General features: G+C 36.0%; 1 protein-coding gene across 7 annotated transcripts in view; it reads left to right on the top strand.

Moving 5' to 3' along the window:
- The window catches only part of LOC145284444 (RAB11-binding protein RELCH homolog), a 2,006,047-nt gene that overhangs the window by 573,827 nt on the left and 1,411,382 nt on the right, over nucleotides 1–20,838 (top strand). Inside the window, exon 23 of one of the 7 annotated variants that reach the window (XM_080133264.1) lies at nucleotides 19,800–19,910. The exons of the other annotated variants lie outside the window; for them this stretch is intronic. Coding sequence (XP_079989390.1) covers nucleotides 19,800–19,821 — 22 coding nt within the window. The 3' untranslated portion in view covers nucleotides 19,822–19,910. Of the gene's footprint in view, nucleotides 1–19,799; nucleotides 19,911–20,838 lie in introns of those variants that run through there. 7 annotated transcript variants of the gene reach the window in all.

Raw genomic sequence — 20,838 nt, 5'->3', positions numbered from 1 at the left:
ACTTTGTTAAAAGTAGCTTGTGATAGCATTAATTTTATTTCATCCATTATATTTTGAAAACTCCTATATATTTTTTTTTTTACTTAATTCCAAAACAATACGTGTGCTGCTACGTTAGTTCAACAACATTAGGTGATATGGGTGTATGTATGTTTGCCTGTGTAAATATGTGTGTCTGAAACTATTTATGTGTGTATTAGTGAGTAGCAAGTGTGTGTGTGTTCGCTGTGGACACGTTAATCACATTTCGATTGCTGATTGCTGTTCTGCACAGAAAATAAAAAGAAAATTAAGCTGCTTATAGTAAGCCCTAAATAGGGGATCGCATAGGTTTTAAGCCTTTAGGTAAGGGGTCATGAGTGCCAAAAGGTTGGGAACCCTGCTCTTAAGAAAAAAATAAATAAATAAAATACTATAGAATCAGTTGTTCAATCAATTCAACTAAAAATTATACTTTATTCGGGCTGATCGAGTATTATTGTTAACTGAAATCCAAGCCATCCTATACTATTAATTAAGTCTAATTTATCATATTTTAATGAAAATGAATGATTTATTTAATCGGCTAAAACTTGATCGTCCTGTGAACTGCAAAGTTAAAAGGGAACAGAAAAAACAGAAAAGAGGAGTTTATTTTAAGTTGATTACTTATTTAACACTTTTATCAGATCATCTATATCACAACGACTACTCTCTCAATTTAAAGTCATTTTTTCCTCGTTTCCTTTTTATTTGGACAAATCGGTGCATGGTCGACCCAGTTATATATTTCTAATTCCTGTCTAAAATGCATTCTGTCCACAATTACCATTTACAAAGGTCCTGGATATGAACTTAAACTACATCCAGTGGTGAGGCCGCAGCTTGCGGGCTTTGGGGAGTGTGGAGTCACCCTTTAATTGCAATTGCTCACAGGTCCACTCTGATCCGGAGTGGTAGTACCTGTTAGGGTTTCAACTATGGGTTAAATAGAAACCGACTTGAAAACAACAAATTTATTATATTAAAAATTTTTTCTTCAATCCTTGGATTCGGCATTAAATAACCTGAAAAGGGTTGATATAGCATAAGACAAACACAACCAACCAACCAACCAACCATTAAAAAAAAAAATAAATAAATAAAAGAATTAAAACGATTTATTTCTATTCTAAAGTAGTGGTAGTGCCAGGGATGCAGTAATATCATTTTAGTTTTTAATTTTAATTTGTTTGCCCATTTTCAAACTTATTTAGAAAAAGAAATAAAATTTTAGTTTTAAGATGGCCAGTTATGGTATTCTTCAATTTTAAATATGTGTTACCCTTCTTATTAAAATTATTATTAGCAATGAAAATACTATTTACGAATGATGTATTTGGCAATGAAGTTGAAAAAATATCCGATTGTCTTGAAATTATCATATAAATTTCTTTAGAATTGAAATGAAGAATTCATTTGAATCGGTTTTGGAATGTTTTGAAATTGTCTAGGAATTATATTGAAATGGTCTTTAAATTGTCTTTGGCATTGTCTTGAATATTTAGAATTATCTTTGAAATACCATGGAATTGTATTGGAATTGTATTAGAACGGTCTTGCAACTATTTTTGAAATTATCTTGAAACGGCCATTGGTATTGTCTAAGGATTCTCTCTAGAATTGTATTCATATAGTTTTGGAATTATATCGAAACTGTCTTGGATGCATTTTGGACGTTTATTGGAAGTTTATTAAAACAGTCTTGGAATTATGATGGAATCGTCTTTGAATTGCATTGAACTAGTCTTTAATTGTGTTAGCACGATCTAGGAATTAGACCGATTTTAGAATTGTTTTTGAATTGTAGTGGCTTAGGAATTCTTGGAATTATCATGGAATTGTCTTTGAGAAAGAAAGATAAGCTGGGGGTAAAGAAGGAGATGTGTGCAAATACAGAAGTAAAAAAGATTGAGGTAAATAGAGAAATTAAAAAGAAAGATAAGCTGAAGGTAAAGAAGGAAAAGACGGAAGAGAAAACAGAAGAATTGGTAAATCTGAACCAAAAAGATAAGATGGGGGTAAATACAAGGAACCGAAAAGATGGAGTTGAATATAAAGGTAAATAATAAGTTATTATTTCAATTTATTTTTTATTATCTAATTTATTAAACTCACTATGTCTGTGTGTCTCAATATCCTCAAACTCTATCTCTTCCGAAACTAAAAGTTGCAGAGCATCGCTAGGAGCCTCAAATGATTGGATTTTTTATGGACCGTTCTTTTATAGGTTTTTACCCAGTTAAAATAGTTTTTAAGGGGTCAAAAAGGGGTCAAAATTGAAGAAAAAATCGATATACATTTTATACATTCATCTTAATTTATTTTTAATCAGTTCATATGCGTGTCACGTTGGTACAGTGGTAACGTCACCAACTTTGAATGCTACAGTTTTTCTTCGGGTTTCAATTCTAGCTGATGGCACCCAAATACTTATTCTTGCTTTGGAAATCATGATTCTATAATAATATATACGAAATCTGAACAAATTAAAATATCATATTTAAGCATGTTTTATGACTGGGCAAAACCGAGCGCCCCCGCTAGTTCAACAAACTGCGCAACCAGTGTAGAAATGTATAAAATTATCGATGTGTCTAATCAATAACACTTTAAGAAAATTTTTGTTCAAAAAAATAAATAACAGGAATATAAAATTTATTTACTTTAAACTTCTTATGATGTATTTCAGAGAATACCTATTAATAACAAACTATATTTCTTTTTGTCTGCCTGTCTGTCTGTTTCACTTTTTCTTGGAAACTGCTTGATGATCTTACTGAAATTTTGTATGGACCTTTGTTATGATAAGGTGCTGCGAAGTAAGTATTATGGTATCCGTGCAGTGCACAATTAGGGATTGATATAAATTAGCATTTAATTAAAAAAAAATTAGTCCAAATTGGACTGCGTTCAATCATCAATTTTATATAAAGCACTCATTCTAGATCAACATGTTATAACTTTTGCTCGTTTTTAACAGCCTAAAAAGTCTAGTTAGGTATATAATATTCTTCTTTTTTTTTTACATGGAGGTCACCACTTATCAAGGCCCGAAAGCCACTCGGGGATAGGGGTTATTGCATGTACAGTAATCAATGGGATAGTATCGTAGTAATCATTAGTATTGGAGATTTGATAAAGTGTCTTACTTAAGGGAGCGATTCAGCAGGAATTTATGTTGAACTTGAAGACATCCAAGTTGTAGTCAGGTAGGAAACAGGCAAACGGAAGAGAGTTCCACAGGCGTGCACTTCTAAGGAAGAAGCTTTGTTCATGGAATCTACATTTTGGTTTAGGCACAGATAAAGAGTGGGGAAAATTACTGACAGTGGTTTCAGCTAGACGGGTGTTTTTCGTGAAAGATTGGTGAGGGGGGACCAAAAATTGGAGCTCTGAGGTGCACTTGCCATGGAAATAACGATAAAACAAAGACAGGCTCGCAACGTCTTTTCTGTGGGAGAGAGGTTGCAGGGAAGAGAAAATGGTGTGCCCCACTAAGACAAAGTCTATTTTGTACTCTGTCTGTGTTGTAAACAAAACGCTCTGGAATTAATCTCTGATTGACAATACATGGCACAACCTTTTTATATATACGCCATAATCACATTGACACACTGGTTCCCATTAGATTACCAAAGTTAAGCAACATTGAGTCTGGTCAATACTAAAATGGGTGACCATTTAGGAATTTAAGATGCTAAATGTGCTTCCCATTTTTCTCAGCATTGTTTCCAGTCAGTTAGCACTTCTCCTTGCCACTTGACTCAAGCATATTTGGCATAATCACGTTGATACGCCGGTTCATGTCAGATCATTAAAGTTAAGCAATGTTGAGCCTGGTTATTACTAAAATGGGTGACCAATTTGGAAATTCCAGGCGCAATATGCAGGAGGATGTTGACACCTCCCTGCAAGAGTTGCAAAAACCTGACATTGTTATCTCCCCTAACGGGGATATATATGCGACTGGAGACCGCTTGTGAATTTCAAACTCCCATGAAACTTCCTCCTCTGAAGGAAACCAGTTAAATCTGAATAGGGTTAGTGCTGACTGACACTGGACTCAAGCAATGCCAATTCACGAGGGGTGTGGTTGGAAATTGCACAATTCTTATCTCAGAATTACTCACACAGCTACCCGTACAGGGGGTATCCATTGTCTCTAGAGACATTGGCATAACCCTAACTCTTATTTTTCCTCCTTGATCCGCATGATGGCTACTATACTTTTAAAACGGAGGATGTCAGTTATAAATAACGTTTGAATTTTGATATGTATGAATGCTAACTTAGTAAATGCTAACAGTATCCTTAGTGTTTCTTGGTAAAACCTGTTATAAGTTAAATAATAACGTTCTTTACCCAGGTATAGACAACAGGGTCTGTCGACTAAATTACTGCCATCTCTGCTTTCATTGCTGAATATGCCCTGGACTGAAAACGAGGAATGGAAGTAATTAGTATTGAATACCCGAAGAATGGTGATACAGCTGGCGTCTTACATTGCCGGCATTAATTACAAGTGACTTTAGGTAATAGACCAATACGGTCTATCACCGGTTGAGCTTTCACCATCGATTTTCCTCTTCTCCCCTTCCTCCTCCTCCTCCTCCTCAATTCTTTGTTTTTGGCAATTTGTCAAATCTTTAAGTTTCTGGCACCAAGCGTAATCATCAGTGTATGAGTGCCTCCATTTTCCCCTCGATCGAAACAATTTAGTTAGAATATCAGTAAAAGAAGTCGGGTACTGTTTGGCACTGGAATTCTCAATAGAATTTGGCATGGAGTTCTGGAAAGTGATAATTACGAAACTCAAAAGCATGATAAACTTTTGCGTTCAGTTTTTACTGATACGTATTTGGAGTGAAAAAAATGCTTCTTATATAAAAGACTAGTGTGAGTGTTCTGTTAAAACCTCATTACTTTATGTGTGTGTGTGTGTGTATGTGTATGTATGTATATATATATATATATATATATATATATATATATATAGAAGGCTGTGTTGTGTCTGTCTCTCTCCATATTTTCAAACTCTATCTCTTCCAAAACTAAAAATCGCCGAGTGGCGCTAGGGCCTCAAATGATTGGATTTTTTATGGACTATTCTTTTATGGCACTTTAGCCGATTAAAATGATTTTTAAGTGGTCAAAATGGGTTTAAATTGAAAAGTCGTTGTACATTTTGTACATTCATCTTAGTTTATTTTTGGTTTTAAATTTTTAATCAGTTTTCAGAAAGTTTTCTACTCAAATAGCTTCTGCCCTAGAACAGCTAGACTTTGGAATTCTCTTCCTGCTGCCTGTTTCCCAAACTGTACTTATAAGCAGAAGTCCAAACGCAAAAACGAAAACCAACATCTGGATCTTTCTTAGGCATGGTTCCAATTAGTACCGAAATATTAATTTTAAACAAGTAAATATGTGTTTATTTTAATAATATTGCATTGTAATTTTGCTTTCAAACGTAATTTATTTTAAAATTCAATCAAGGTTTCTATCACGGTAAACACAGCCGTTTTGTATCATGCGCGCCAAACACATTCTTCCAGTATTTCAAAATAACACTACAGACAACAACATGCTGACTTTTTGCTGTTTTTTTTTTTGTTTCTTACAATTTAACATCATGACGAGGAAAAAAAAGAAAAAGAATGTATAAAATTCTGAAGATGGCGTATAGTACCGAAATATTAATTTAAAACAATATATATGATATGTAAATCAGCTAGATCTTTCGCTAGTAAATGCAATTCTACGATCCATATATAACAAAGTTGTATTTTCTTTTTAAATAAATAGAAAAAGGGTTTTTAACGTGAATATGTGTGTATATTTGCTTGTATACATGTGTGTGTGTGTATTTGCTTGTGTATATACATATATGTGTATATATTATATCAATATACGTGTCTGTTTTATAGAATATCAACACTTAGTTTATTTAATTTGCTTGTATATATATGTATAAGTATGTGTATATATTTCTATCTCTCAATATTCATGTGTGTGTATTTTATTGTATGTTTAACATACATCTGAGTTTATGTATTTTTATATTAACACATATCCATTTCTTTTCATATTTCATTCAAAGCTATCAGCATTTATTGTCTGTTGCATCTATAAAACATGTTTGTAAAGTTTTAATGAACTTTCTCTCGTCTGCTTTCAAACCAAAATTGAATTTTCTTGAAATGTTGCATGCACCTTTCTTATTTTAACTTACACAAAATTGACAGCAACATTCGACAACTCCTCATAAATCATGCTTGATTCTCTAATCAAATCCTTATACAATGGAAGATTCACAGATAAGAAGAAATTTGCATGCAGTTCAAACAGGCATCCTCTAATGAAATTAGTCAAGTAAAAATAAATCAGGAATCTATTCTTGGCATTAGTTTTTCCGATTTTGTTTACAATTGTCTTCCGTTTTCCTGCTTTCCGGCTGACTACAATATGGTTGTCTTCAAGTCTAACGTAAATAAGTTCTTGATGAGCCGTTCCATATAAGTTATCAAATTTACCAAATTTTCATTACTAATGATTACTATATTGTCCAATTTCTACTGTAGACTCTTTAACCCTTATCCTTGAGTTGCCTCTTGGCCTTGATAATGTGGTGATGCCTATGTAAAAAAAAGAAAAAAAAAAAAATTGAGTGCTTGAAGAAGGAAAACATCTTGCTGCAACATATCTTCTCTGCAACAAGATCTCTTCTTGAGATGTCTTTGCTGGTTCCACCACATGCTTTGTCGGTGTCCACATCGTTTCATTCAACAAAATCATTGAGCTCCCCCCCCCCCCGAGGGTTTAAAAAGAACAACATGGAGATCAGCTGAAAATCTGGTTCAGAACAATAAAACAAGATACTGAGATAATCCTGGAGCCGCGCCTTTATGGAGTTTGCTGCTGGAACCGTGATTGGCTCACGCTCATATCTGCTACTGACATGGACCGTCGCATCCAATCAGCATTTGTTGGGGATGTGGTAAATTCTCTGGATGGAACCAGACCAACCGCCCCATAGTAAATGATCTCACAGGAAGATGAAACCTGAGCACTATAGTAAGATGTGTGCAAATCAGGAACCTTCGATGGTATGGCCATATTGAAAGAATAAGTAAAAGTCTGTTGTTAGTAGATGTAGAACAATTCAGGTAGCAGACTCAATAGGGGAAGGCTAAGAAAGACATGTGTGGAAGGTGATAATGATGGATGTAAGAAAAAAGTGATGAATAAAGGTGAAGTTGAAGTCCGATCTAAACAAATTCAAAGTCCAATGTAAACGAATTCAAAGTCCAATGTGCAAGTGACAGGAAAGTGGTTCAATCAGTACACACACAGACACGGTGACACCCCCACCAACACGATCCAGCGTACACAATTACCAACCGGCCATTCTTTCCTCCCGCCTTGCTTTCCAAAACGACCTGAATTTATAGTTGTCGAAGACCAACTGATTTGCATACATGCACAAGATTTTGCGAGAGTTTCCAAGATCATACCATTACAAAACACTGTCGGCGCCATCTTGGAATTCTTTTCTTATCCTAGCTTCGCAGCGATGACAAAGCACACACGCACACCTAGGTCGTTTGAATAGTAAGCCCTCATTTTCACAGCTTTTGCCACACTCCCCCCTGATATCATTATCACAGAGGGGGCAGGGAGGCGGCGACCTCCTTCTTCGGGTGCTTCTATGGAGGGGCAGACATGGAGCCTCGTCTTCAGTTGAGCTACGTCCACGGTCTGGGGATCAGTGAACCGGAGGCTGCTAATTTCAGTGCTGTTGTCGTTCGATGAAGCCGGCGTATACCAGAATGATGGTTCACTGGTCGTGGAACTCGTTTCACTTTCGTCACCGAGCGGCAACTGCGCCTGTGATGCCGATCACAGGTCCCTGATGTGTCGGGGCACCCCATCAATCCACACGGCTTGCGGTTCCATAGCGCGTGGTGCATTTGCCGCAGGGGATCTTAACCCAGACGACGTCTCCCACTTTGATACTATCTCGTGTTGCCTCTGGCTCTGGTAGAGGGCTGGCGTCTAATCCTTTTACCCTGACATGGTACTGGTGCAGCGCCTCAGCCAGCGTGGTAGAGGGCGAGACATCGTCCTTAGGGGTGACGTTGTACCAATATAGTGCTTCAGGCACTGTACACCCCTTCCTAGCTGCAATGATCTTGATGGCCCGGTGGTTCCGTTCCACGATCCCGTTCCCGCTAGGCACATGGGCGCACCGAAATCGTAGTCGTACACCCCAGCCGTCTGTGAACTGCTTGAACTGCCTGCTAGCAAAAGTGGTGCTGTTGTCGGTCAGTATTTCGGAAGGAGGGCCACGCTCAAGGAAGACACTTTCCAGTTCCCGGACAATGGCGGCCATGTCCTGTCGGCGAAGTGATCGCCACAACGCAGACCTAGACGGTCCACAGTCAATTATCGTCAAAAAATCCCCGCTTTGTGGTGGGTCACGTCCACCCCGAGCCTGTCCCAATTGTTCTTTATGCTCAGTTTTCCCTTCTTCCACCGGGCAGGCGCCAGATCGATCGACTTGCAGGTTTCACAACTCCTCACCACTGATTCTACCTCCTTCCTTGACACACAGGGGTCGACCAGTCTAGTGAAGTAGAGAGTTTGGTTTACATCGGGGTGCCCACTCTGGCAATGGACGTCAGCAACATGGTCTGGTTTGAATCGACGCCCCCACCGCGGCGCAGTTCACAGGTGCTGGTTCTTACATTTCTTTCGGCAGGTCCAGCCAATGGCACGGCACTCTGGTAAGCCAATCCGCGCGATTCTGACAGGACTGTACTAGCGTCACATCCACGACCAGGTTGTATTCCTCGATGGTTTCGGTTAGGGTAGAAGCCACCTCCGTATGAGCATTTCGCCTGATGCCTTCATCGCCAATCATGCCTTTCCACACTGTAACGATGTGCAGGACTCTGGCCTGCCACTGTAGCGCCAGGTTGACCCCCTTCACTGTGGCATCGAGTTCAGCCAAGTTGATGTGCCTGGCGTCATTTTCTGGCCGAAGCCAGCAGGCATCTTCCACGATAGATCTGTTGACCGCCAGAGCAACACCGAGGGCGAGCGAGCTGGCGTCCACCCAAACTGTATACTTGCTCCCGTCGACGCACCATTTCCCTCGCACCGGATCATCCTCGGAGACTCTGGCAAAAGTGATCTCTAGCATTTTCTGCAGGGCGGGGTCACGCAGCTCATCGTTCCACCCAGTTGACATGGAAGTCGCTCGTCGCTTTACGGCCGCCACCACCACCCGGAGCCACCCACACACGGGGAAGTGGCTCACCAGTTTCCCACAGATAGAGAAGACGCACCGACGCGTGACGCTAGTTGGGACTTCCGGGATGTCACCATCTCTTCCCCAGCGGAGTCTATCTGCGCTGCCGCTCACGCACAGGCCAAGCACTTTCGTTCCATCTCGCAGTCGCTCCAGCTCCTTGCACGTTAGCCTGAAGCTTTCAAAGTGTTCTTTAACCTTCTGTGCAGGCATGAGGCTCTCGTTCACGTAGATGTCATCGATATATGACGATGTCGCTTGTTGCATGGCTTCGTCCTGATGGCAGATCGCCTGCATGATTGCCGTCATGATGTTTGGGGCCACATGCAGGCCGAACCCTAGCCTCGTCAAGCAATAACGTGTCCCTTTAATCTTGACTGTCTGGTACGGCCACAGCGATTTTTCAACGCGTATCTGCGAGTAAGCTCTTCGCAAATCCAATATTGCTTCGTCCGCCCCTTGTTGCCGCCACTCTCTGTTAGTGTGCACAGACGTCTGCACCCGCCATGTGCGGGTCAACGTACTCGTTGAGTTCCTGGTAGTCCATGACGGTTCAGACTTTTTGTTTGTTCTCCTGCCTGATAGCCATCAGGGGAATCAACCCCTTTGCAGGCCGAAGTTCGTTTTCCGGGTACGGGACCAGCCAGCCAGCCATTGTCCTTCCAAACCTGGAGCTCTGCCTAGTACTGCCCCCTAAGATGTGTGGGAGGGGGATGCTCCGCCAGCCAATTCCGCAGGGACACTGGTGGCTGGTCACCCGATCACTTCCAGGACACGGTCCAGGCGTTCGTGCCCCTGTCGTATTTTGCGCGGAAGTCGGGTTCATCAAGAGTGATGGCTGCACAGACCGGTGTCTTAAGTTGGGAGAACCTTACATCACTGGCGACTTTTATGGTGATTCCGCCCAGCCGTGTAATGGAATCTATTCCAAGAAGAAGGTCGTACCCCAGTAGTTCCCCGTCGACCACCAACGCCTTCACAGCCACCGGGGGGCCACTGCCAATGCTTACATAGACCTCGCTCACCCCACTACACATCAGCGATCCTCTGCCAATGGTTAGTACCGGGACTTTCCGCTCCTTCGATGCGGTGCAACATCCCTTGCGTATCAGGGTTTGGGTGCACCCGGTATCAACAAGCGCTGAGCGTTTGCGCCCGTCAACATTCACGATTACTTCAGGGAGTGCCTTGTTCACAGCCGCTTTGGGGAGGGTGCTGGCGCCGCGGCTTCCTCCCCCTGCTCCCGGACACGCCCGAGCTAAATGGCCTGGCTTGCCACAATGGTAACAATGCACCCGCTCCATGCTCCATAATCCGGGGCGCGCTTCGCGTCACTGCTACAATCCCTGGCGAAGTGGTTGGGGCTGCCACATTTATAGCATCGTTGGCCCTCTACATGCGATTCCAATGCCTCAACTGCCGCCGAGACTGGCTCCTCGTCGTCCTTCATGATGTTTCGGGCTCCAGCAAATAGCTCCTCTAATCCAAGCTCATTGAGCCTCGATGACGCCCGCAGCAATCGACTGGCGGTTTCTGGGAGCCCAGACAGGAAGGCACACGCTAGTATACGGTCGCTTGCACCCCTGAAGAGGGCGGCAAGCTTCTTTAGGTCGGCCAGATAGACATCCACCGTCTCCCCTGGCCCAAGTCGTCGTCCAGAAAATTGACGCCAGGCAACAAAAGGGTCCGCTCCAAATGCTCCGTACAACGCCTCTTTAATTTGTTCCATAGTCACGTCATCCCTGAGCTGCTGATACACGGCATAGGCCCCCTTGGTAAGCCTATGGGATGACTATAACTGGGTCCTTTATCTTGCACAACCGGCAAACGTGTTCGGCTTTCTCTAGCCATTCGACCACCGTCGACCACCGAAGGTCCGTCTGGGGAGCCGTCAAATTCTGGAATCAATTTCAGGTCGAACTTGTCCATACCAGAGATATTTGCCGAAATAGCTTGAAGTTGAAGTCCAATCTAAACAAATTCAAAGTCCAATGTGCAAGTGACAGGAAAGCAGTTCGATCAGTACACACACAGACATGGTGACACGCCACCAACACGATCCAGCGTACACAATTACCAACCGGCCGTTCTTTCCTCTTGTCTTGCCTTCCAAAACAACCTGAATTTATAGTTTTTGAAGACCAACTTATTTGCATATATGCACGAGATTTTGCGAGAGTTTCCGAGATCATACCATTACAAAACGCTGTCAGCGCCATCTTGGAATTCTTTTCTTATCCTAGCTTCGCAGCGATGACAAAGCACACACGCACACCTAGGCCGTTTGAACGGTAAGCCCTCATTTTCACAGCTTTTGCCACAAAAGGTCTAGCCAGAGGGATAAATAAAGACTTTGGTAGAGATAGGTCAGTTTAGAAGTCAATTTTTTAAAGTCGTTCAACACATGCCAGCATATGAAACGGATATTAAACCAAATGCGATGATGATGAAGCAGTACTACTAAACTGGATTAGTGTTTTGGAGAGATGGAAAAAATTATATAAATAATTTAAGCTAAGAATAAGAATCAAAGCTTATTTTTCATAAATAAAATTTGTTGGGACGTGATATGTGGTTTTCTAAATTAAGATGTTTGGTATTGAATAAATTAGTTTTATAAAAAACACAGCTTTAATAATTTTTCTGAATTTTTTAGATAAGGACTGATTATTGGGATACTTTGGACGACTTTTATCATCATGAGTGTGAGCAAGGACCTGTGGCATAGTGGATAAAATGCTTGGTAAAATTTAGTTGTAAAACTTACACTTTTCTAAACGTTGATGGTTTAATCCTCAGTGTGGGCGACACTCAAAATACTATTGTGAATTATTTAGGATTTTTAGTCAGTCTTGGCTGATGGAACAAGATCATGCTACCCTCGTCGATGAAATAAAGGGTTTCCTTCAAAATTGCGTGTAGATTGCTTCGTTTGAAATTCTGTGCAGATTACCGAGTTTGAAAGGAAGATTGCTCAAATTCCATAGGAAGCTTGTGGAGTTTGATAGAAAGATTCCCGAGTTCAACAAGATACATCTGAAGAAAGTTGAAAGTGACATCGATCAAAACGTTTTGAAAATAATACTCAAAATTAGAACAGCAATTTGAAATATTCAAATAAACAGAATAATAAACGTAATAATAAATAAATGTAATAATAATAAATGTAATAATAATAAACGTAATAATAGTAAATACACGTAATAATAATAAACGTAATAATAAATAAACGTAATAATAATAAACGTAATAATACGTAAATGTAATAATAATAAACGTAATAACAAATAAATGTAATAATAATAAACGTAATAATAGTAAATACACGTAATAATAATAAACGTAATGATAAACGTAATTATAATAAATAAGCGTAATAATGATAAAACGTAATAAGAAAATATAATAATAACAAACGTAATAATAATAAATAAACGTAATAATATTAATAAACGTAATAATAATAACAAACATAATAATAATATACGTAATAATAATAAATAAACGTAATAATAAATATCCTAACAAAATCTATATTGTTTTATGATATATTCTTATATGAACCTATTTAAATGTATTCGCATGTTTGTGCACACTTAGATAAATAATTGATTATTGATAATGCGCTCGTGTGTGTGGGCGTGTGTGGCGGTTGATGATAACCTCTGGGAAATTGCAACGTTGTTGAGCAAAGCCACGCCCAGCATCTCCGTTCCAAAATGTAATCTTAACAATCTCTCCCAAGGGCCAACTTCCATGCAGCTTGGTAATTTCATTTCTACATTTCACGAGTAAAACTATGCGAACGATAATACGTATTTAATGGCTCAAAGGTTACCACCATGACTGCACTTTAGTAAATGATCACGAGTGAGAAAGTACAAAAAAATAAAAACGGAAAACAAAATTGCCGAACAGTGATAATTGCTTTTTATTTTATTTTTTATAAAGATCTCATAGTTAAATCAAATGTTAATAATTTATGAATACGTTGCATTATATTTACAGAATTACATATTAAATAGATGTCATGCACAAAAGGAAATTGTTGTGGCGGAATTTTTGACATCAGGATTGATCATTTGTATTATTTGGATTCATTGGACTACTGTTCTAATATTGCGTGTTATTTTCATAACGTTTCGTCAATATAACCTCTGACCTCATTTAGTTGTATCTTGTCGAACTCGGGACTCTTTCTGATGTAAGATTCCTATCTGGTTTTGGCTGACGGAATGAGAGCAAGCTACTCCTGTGGATTAAATATATAGTTTCGATTCTGTTCAGATTCCCGAGTTTGACAGAAAGATTCCTGAGTTTTGACAAGATGCACCTGAAGAAGGTGATGCACCCCCCACATTCTTCAGGTGTGAATACATTTAAATAGGTTCATATAAGAATATGATATCATAAAACAATATAGATTTTGTTAGGATATTTATTATTACGTTTATTATTATTATTATTACGTTTATTTATTATTATTATGCTTATTATTATTATTACGTTTGTTATTATTACATTTTCTTGTTACGTTTTATTATTATTACGTTTATTATAATAATCACGTTTATTATAACTTTATTATTACGTTTTCTTATTATTACGTTTATTTATTATTAAGTTGTTTATTACAATTACGTTTATTTATTATTACGTTTGTTTATTACAATTACGTTTATTTATTATTACGTTTGTTTATTACAATTACGTTTATTTATTATTATTACGTTTATTATTACTTTATTATTATGTTTTCTTATTACGTTTATTATTATGTTTATTTATTATTACGTTTATTATTATTACATGTATTTACTATTATTACGTTTATTATTATTGCGTTTATTATTATTACATTTATTTATTACGTTTATTATTAATGCGTTTATTTATTATTACGTTTATTTATTATTACGTTTATTTATTATTACATTTATTTATTATTACGTTTATTATTAATGCGTTTATTATTATTGTGTTTATTATTATTACGTTTATTTATTATTACGTTTATGATTATTACGTTTATTATTATTACGTTTATTTATTTATTACGTTTATTATTAATGCGTTTATTATTATTGCGTTTATTTATTATTACGTTTATTTATTATTACGTTTATTATTATTGCGTTTATTTATTATTACATTTATTTATTATTACGTTTATTATTATTACATTTATTTATTATTACGTTTATTATTATTGCGTTTATTTGAATATTTCAAATTCGTGACATCGGTCAAAACATTGTGCAAATGGCATCCAAGATGAGAAGAGTAGTTTTATAAAAAAGAAAGCGTTTTTATGAAATTCCTAATTACGTTTAATCTTTAAATATTTCTATTTTGTATATTAGATTAGAATGAAACGTAGAAGTGTTAATTATTCTATTTCTCTTAGTTATTATAGCCTTATGGTAATTATTGAACCTTCATTCTCCAAAATATTGTCACTTAGAACTGATTGTAATCAACATCTTTATTCATTGTGGCAAAATTCTGTACACAATTCTAGAAGAAATTTTGGCAGCCTTAAGCCTAATCTTGTTTTTGGATGTATAATATTATTAAAATAACAAAATTGAGAATAGTAGTCTGAATAATAAAAAAAATTACCAATTATCATACCAAGTGTACCAATGCGTGGTTGTTATTATTTTTGCCATTTTTGTGCCTCACTTAGATACCTTGTGAGGATAACTGATCTTGAACAAGACAACATATCATAAAGACCATAAATCTGTCAGCCGACATATTCTTTTACATTTTTTAAAATTATTCATGTGTTGCTAACGAAGTAAAGAGGAACTGCCAATCAGTTGAGTCGTAGATTCTGCACAGAAGACCACACCCGAATACCAGTTTCTCCAGGCTCTTACCAGAAGAGAGAAAATAGGTTTGGTTTGGTTTCATAGCATATCTACCTTTTTGGGGGTTATTTAATGCTAAACCCAGTTATTTGGAAAAAAAAAAGAGTTCTGCTTGAAGTTTTTTATATCTTCAAATATTTATTTATGGTGTTTAGTTTGGTTGTTTTGTAGGGAAAAATTATTCTTGCATATAAATCAGTGGTTGTTCATTAATTTTGTCATTTTTGCCATCTGTGTACCTCACTTGAATACATTGGAGGAGAACTGATCTTGAACCAGACAACGTGTCATAAAGATGATAAATCTCATGACCAAATATCCATTTATATTTTTTTTATTCATGTATTGCAAATAACATAGAGAGGAACTACCAATCAATAGAATTGTAGATTCTACACAGGGAACCACGCCTGACCACTAGTCTCTCCGGCATGTGAGATGTAACAATATTTATACTTGCTGGGTAAGTCCATTATTTCAGAAATAGATGTATCAGCTTGCCCCATAACAATCATAGAAAATAATCAACACTCTTTTGACATTGGACTATTCCAGAGTGTGGATAATCATTTTAGAATATTGTCTAAGTATGCTGGTTTAGCACTGGTCAGAAAACTGGAACTTTTATTTAAAGAATATAAATTTGTGTCCTTTAATAATCAACCTCGGTCTAACATTACAAAAATGGAGATGAGAGATTCGAAAACAAGAAAAAGAAATGATTGTACGAAATTGCTAGTTCTTCAAAATATTGTCGCCTTGATGACAAACAACATTTTTTTTTTTTTGTTTTCAAAAATGTTCTCCCTTCTTTCTTCAAAGTAAGATTTTGTTTGTTTTTCTTCAAAAATATCGAACCAGGATTAATGTTTTTATTTAAAAAAAAACAAAACAAAAAAAAAAGCAAACAGTTAACAGTAACAAAGCGTATGGTGAAAAATTCAGAATTACCAAAAAAAAAAAAAAAATTCGACATGATAAAATATTTTAACACATTAGAAATATAGGACAAAGAAAATTCAAGTTTTATAATATAAATATCTATAAGATATTGTTGCTTTTTTTCTGCTAAAACACCATCAGAGATTCAATTGTATTAATATGTAAAACTTGGAAGAATACCCGTCCCATGTTGGGTAAAATTCTTGGAAAAGAACAGTTTTGCAGCACTTGTATGTTTCCTTAAAATCATGATATTTTGTATGGAAATAGTGTGAAGATTCAAAATAGTCTTTTGTGATGCAATGTTTCAAAATAGTCTTTTGTGATGCAATGTTTCAAAATAGTCTTTTGTGATGCAATGTTTCAAAATAGTCTTTTGTGATGCAATGTTTCAAAATAGTCTTTTGTGATGCAATGTTTCAAAATAGTCTTTTGTGATGCAATGTTTCAAAATAGACATATTATTAACAGTAACAAAGTTTATGGTGAAAAAAATCTAAAATTGTAAAATTATAATATCTGTAATAAGTAGTGATGAGACGATTCCAATATTTCTCCCGATTCTGATACAATTACTGATTCCTATTCTTTATGGATTTCATTGAAGATGATCTATAGATTTTTGTTTAGTGGTAGTTTAAAATCAATAGATATTTAACATTATTACCAAACAGTGGGAGATTTTTCTCTAAACAAAATCAAATAAAAAAGACAATTAAAAGAATCGTTTTTGGCATTGGTAAAAAGGCACACACTTTTCTGATACTCCTAAAAATTCCGATTTTTCTGATTCCGATTAATCGTCCCAACACTAATAAGATATTGTTTTGTTTTTGCACATTCAGAAATTCAATCGTATTAATATGTTAAACTTGAAAAAATATCAGCCTCAGGGCGGGTAAAATTCTCAGAAAAGGACAGTTTTGCACCACTTTAATGTCTTAAAATCAACATATAACTGCTACTAAACCTTATGTCTAGAATCCTTATTTCAATTTTACATGATTTTGATTATAATAAATGTTTGAAATTTAAAACATAAAATTGAAATTCAGTGAATGTTGTTTCTTGGTGTCTAATGATTCTGGATTAAATTTATGATATATTAGAATTTTTCAAATGAAAGATTGTTCCTATATTAGATATTGTTATACTAAAAGTCTAAATTTGTTTGTGACCATCACAAATTCTAACATGATGACGTCATATTATTTTATTATTGGAATCCTTTGAGATGAGTAATTTGCAAATTTTGGGGCCCGTGGCGCAGTGGATAGAGGCGTTGAATGTCTACGGTTCCAGGTGAGCATTGTCTAAAGATAGCAGTTTCAATCCTACACAAAGTCGGTCAGAGGATTAGTTAGTCAAAAAACATGGTGAGATGACAACAATTATGGAAGGCAGTAATTACTAAGGATACAGTTAAGAGACTCAGAATTCCTATTCTGTCATGGTTAACCACCTGATGAAAGCCAGAGGAATAGTCGGCCAAAGCGTTATGAAATAACAACTAGGAAAATGAGGATAACAGTCCGCAAATAAATAAAGGAAAAATTCATGACGTCATTTCTAGCAAACATTTCAAACTTAACGACTTAGGCTGGACCGCTATATGTGTTGGTTTCAATTCTAGCTGAAGGCACCAGAGACATCTTTTTAAACTTTTGGAATCACTACTACATGTTGGGTACAATATAATAATCAATGGAGTATTGGTTCTATAATAATAAATACAAAATCTGCATAAATTCAAATATCATATTTAAGTATATCTTATGACTGGGCAATGCCAGACGACCTTCTAGTGCCCCCTAAAACCCACATTAAATATTCCCAAAAAACTGAAATTTGGAGAATAGTTATAGATGTTTAATACTTATTGTAAAATGTTTTTAACTCCTAATGGGGGTATGAGACGAATGGATTCGCCAATCATTTTTATAACCAACGGCTGTGGTAAACAACAGATTAATTTGAGCACACATTGGTATCTTTGCAAAATATTCAATTTTTACTAATGACTCCACTTAAAAATAGCCCGGCATACTTAATCTACTTTCCAACTCAAAATGCCATAAAAAGGGTTAGATGTGTAAAATGCAATGATACATTAAATTTAAAAAATGGCAATCCAGTGGATGAAAAACGTGAAATATTACCTAGCATCTTAATCGATCACAATGAAAATATTAATAACGACGACGATTACAGTAGAACTTTTGACGAAAATATTAACCAGACACGTCGATACCCAAAGGCCAGACTTCTTACAAATTGAAAAGATACAAGATTACGACATGGATTACTATTATTCGTTGAACAGCGCACCGGAAAATTATAATGAGGTGATTAATTCAGAAAATCACCAAGAATGGGAACAAGCTATGGTATCCGAATTGAAAGCTTTATCTGAAAATAACACATACGAAATAGTGGCAAAACCAACAGATAAAAATATAATTTCTTCACGCTAGTTTTTTCCCAAAAAAATCACAGCTTCTGGCAGTGAAACTTTTAAAGCAATATTTGTGGCAAAAGGTTTTTCACAAATTTCTGGAGTGGAATATTTTGCAACATTTTCACCAATGACAAATTTAACGACAATTAGAATTTTATTACAACTTGCCGCTCAATACAAATTAAAAATACATCAAATGGATGTAAAAAATGCTTATTTAAATGCTCCGATTCACTGTGAAATCTACATTTACCTTTCAGAGGGATTTAAAATGAAAAATAGAAATTGGGTGTGGAAATGAAATAAATCGTTATATCGACTAAAACAAAGTGCACACAATTGGAATTTAACACTCCATAATTATTTAATAGAACAGGAATTCAAACAGTGTCCCGTAGACGCATGCATGTATACCAAAAATGTAGGTAATAAATTGTTGATTTTGTTTTTTTGGATTGACGATATATTACTCGCCTCAAACTGTGACAACACTTTAAAAGATGTTAAAAATGAATTAAATAAAACATTTTAAATGGCCGATTTTGGACGACTGTCATGGTTCCTCGGTATAAAATTTACCTGTGAAAATGAAACTATAACTATGAACCAATCACGATACATTGAAAAAATTCTGCTCAAGTTCGGAATGCAAGATTGTAAGCCATGTTCAACTCTCGTCGAAATGGGGATAAATAAAAATATAGGGACCGAAACAAAATCCATAGATAATCGAATATACAGGGAAATGGTATTTAAGGGTATTGTTTTAGACTGTCAAAGACTGGACCTATGATCTCTTGGAAAACTAAAAAGCAACAAATTGTTGCCCTTTCTACTTGTGAAGCAGAATATGTGGTTCTTACTCATTCCATGCAGGAGGCAATTTTTCTGAACACCCTTCTAAAATTTATTTAAAAACCAGATCTAAGTAAAAAACTTATAGTAATTCATTGTGATAATCAGAGCAGTATCTTATTAGCAAATAATTCTATGATTCATCAAAGGTCGAAGCATATTGATATCAGATATCATTTTATAAGGGATAAAATAAGGAAAAAATCTATTACTCTTACTTATGTGACGTCTGAAAATAATATAGCCGACATTTTCACTAAACCTATAAAAAGAATAAAATTTAGACATTTTATAACCAAACATTTTGGAATCTAATTATGAATAAATCTCTTTTCAGAAACCCAAAAGGAGAAGCATGAACAGTCAAAATCACACCTTAAAAAAAAAAAAAATGGCTTCTTTTTGCACACATTATACCAATATATTAATAATTCTTTTTGACTAATGAGAATAAAGACAAATTCCCCCAAACCCAGAAAAAAACAAAACAAAATAAAAAAAACACAAAAAAAAACAATTATTTTATTGGTTTATTTTTCTTTGTTCATTTATTTTTATTTATTTATTTTTCTTTCCTTTTCTCAAGTCAAACCAAAATTAAATCCGAAAGGATTTTTCCATTATATCAAAAAAGGGAGTGTGTAAAATGTTTTTGACTCCTAATGGGGGTATGAGACGAATGGATTTGCCAATCATTTTTATAACCAACGGCTGTGCTAAACAACCAATGAAAACGTTTCAAAATTATTATAAAAATTGTCGAATTTTGGATTCAATCAGTTTGCCGTTAACTACACCATGGACTGCATTTGATTCTTGGCCGCCATCTTGGTTACTGATCTGAACTACGCCGCCATCTTTGTTCAACACAATATCTCAGAACTTAACAGGTTAACTACGCCACAGACCACATTTGATTCTTGGCCGCCATCTTGGTTACTGATTTGAACTACGCCACCATCTTGGTTACGGATCTGAACTACGCCGCTATCTTTGTTCAACACAATGTCTCAAAACTTAACACTTATGGTTAAAATTTCACAAAAATCAGGTATCTGAATTATCATGAAGAGTTTCCACCCTTTTTTGATTCTCTTTGCATAGAACTAAATTAACCTAAAGATAGCTCACATTATGACCCCTTACGCCTATCAGCTGTGTTAAAAAATAATCATGGTAATCGGTAAATTAGTTCATGAGCAAATCCTGTATATATCGCTATATAATATAAACGTATACACATATTTAATCTATATAACTAGAAATAGTTTCATTTAACTTTTTTGGGACATGAAAATTGCAATATATTTATGTGTCCAGCTATCTTTATTCTTCAACACAAAATATGATTTTTGTTGATCTTTTTGAATTTGATT

This window comes from Euprymna scolopes, chromosome 9 (assembly GCF_053919585.1).
Source record: "Euprymna scolopes isolate OS-2025 chromosome 9, ASM5391958v1, whole genome shotgun sequence".
NCBI lineage: Eukaryota > Metazoa > Mollusca > Cephalopoda > Sepiida > Sepiolidae > Euprymna > Euprymna scolopes.
Note: the sequence above shows the minus strand (reverse complement) of the source record. Positions and strands in the feature narration are given on the sequence as shown.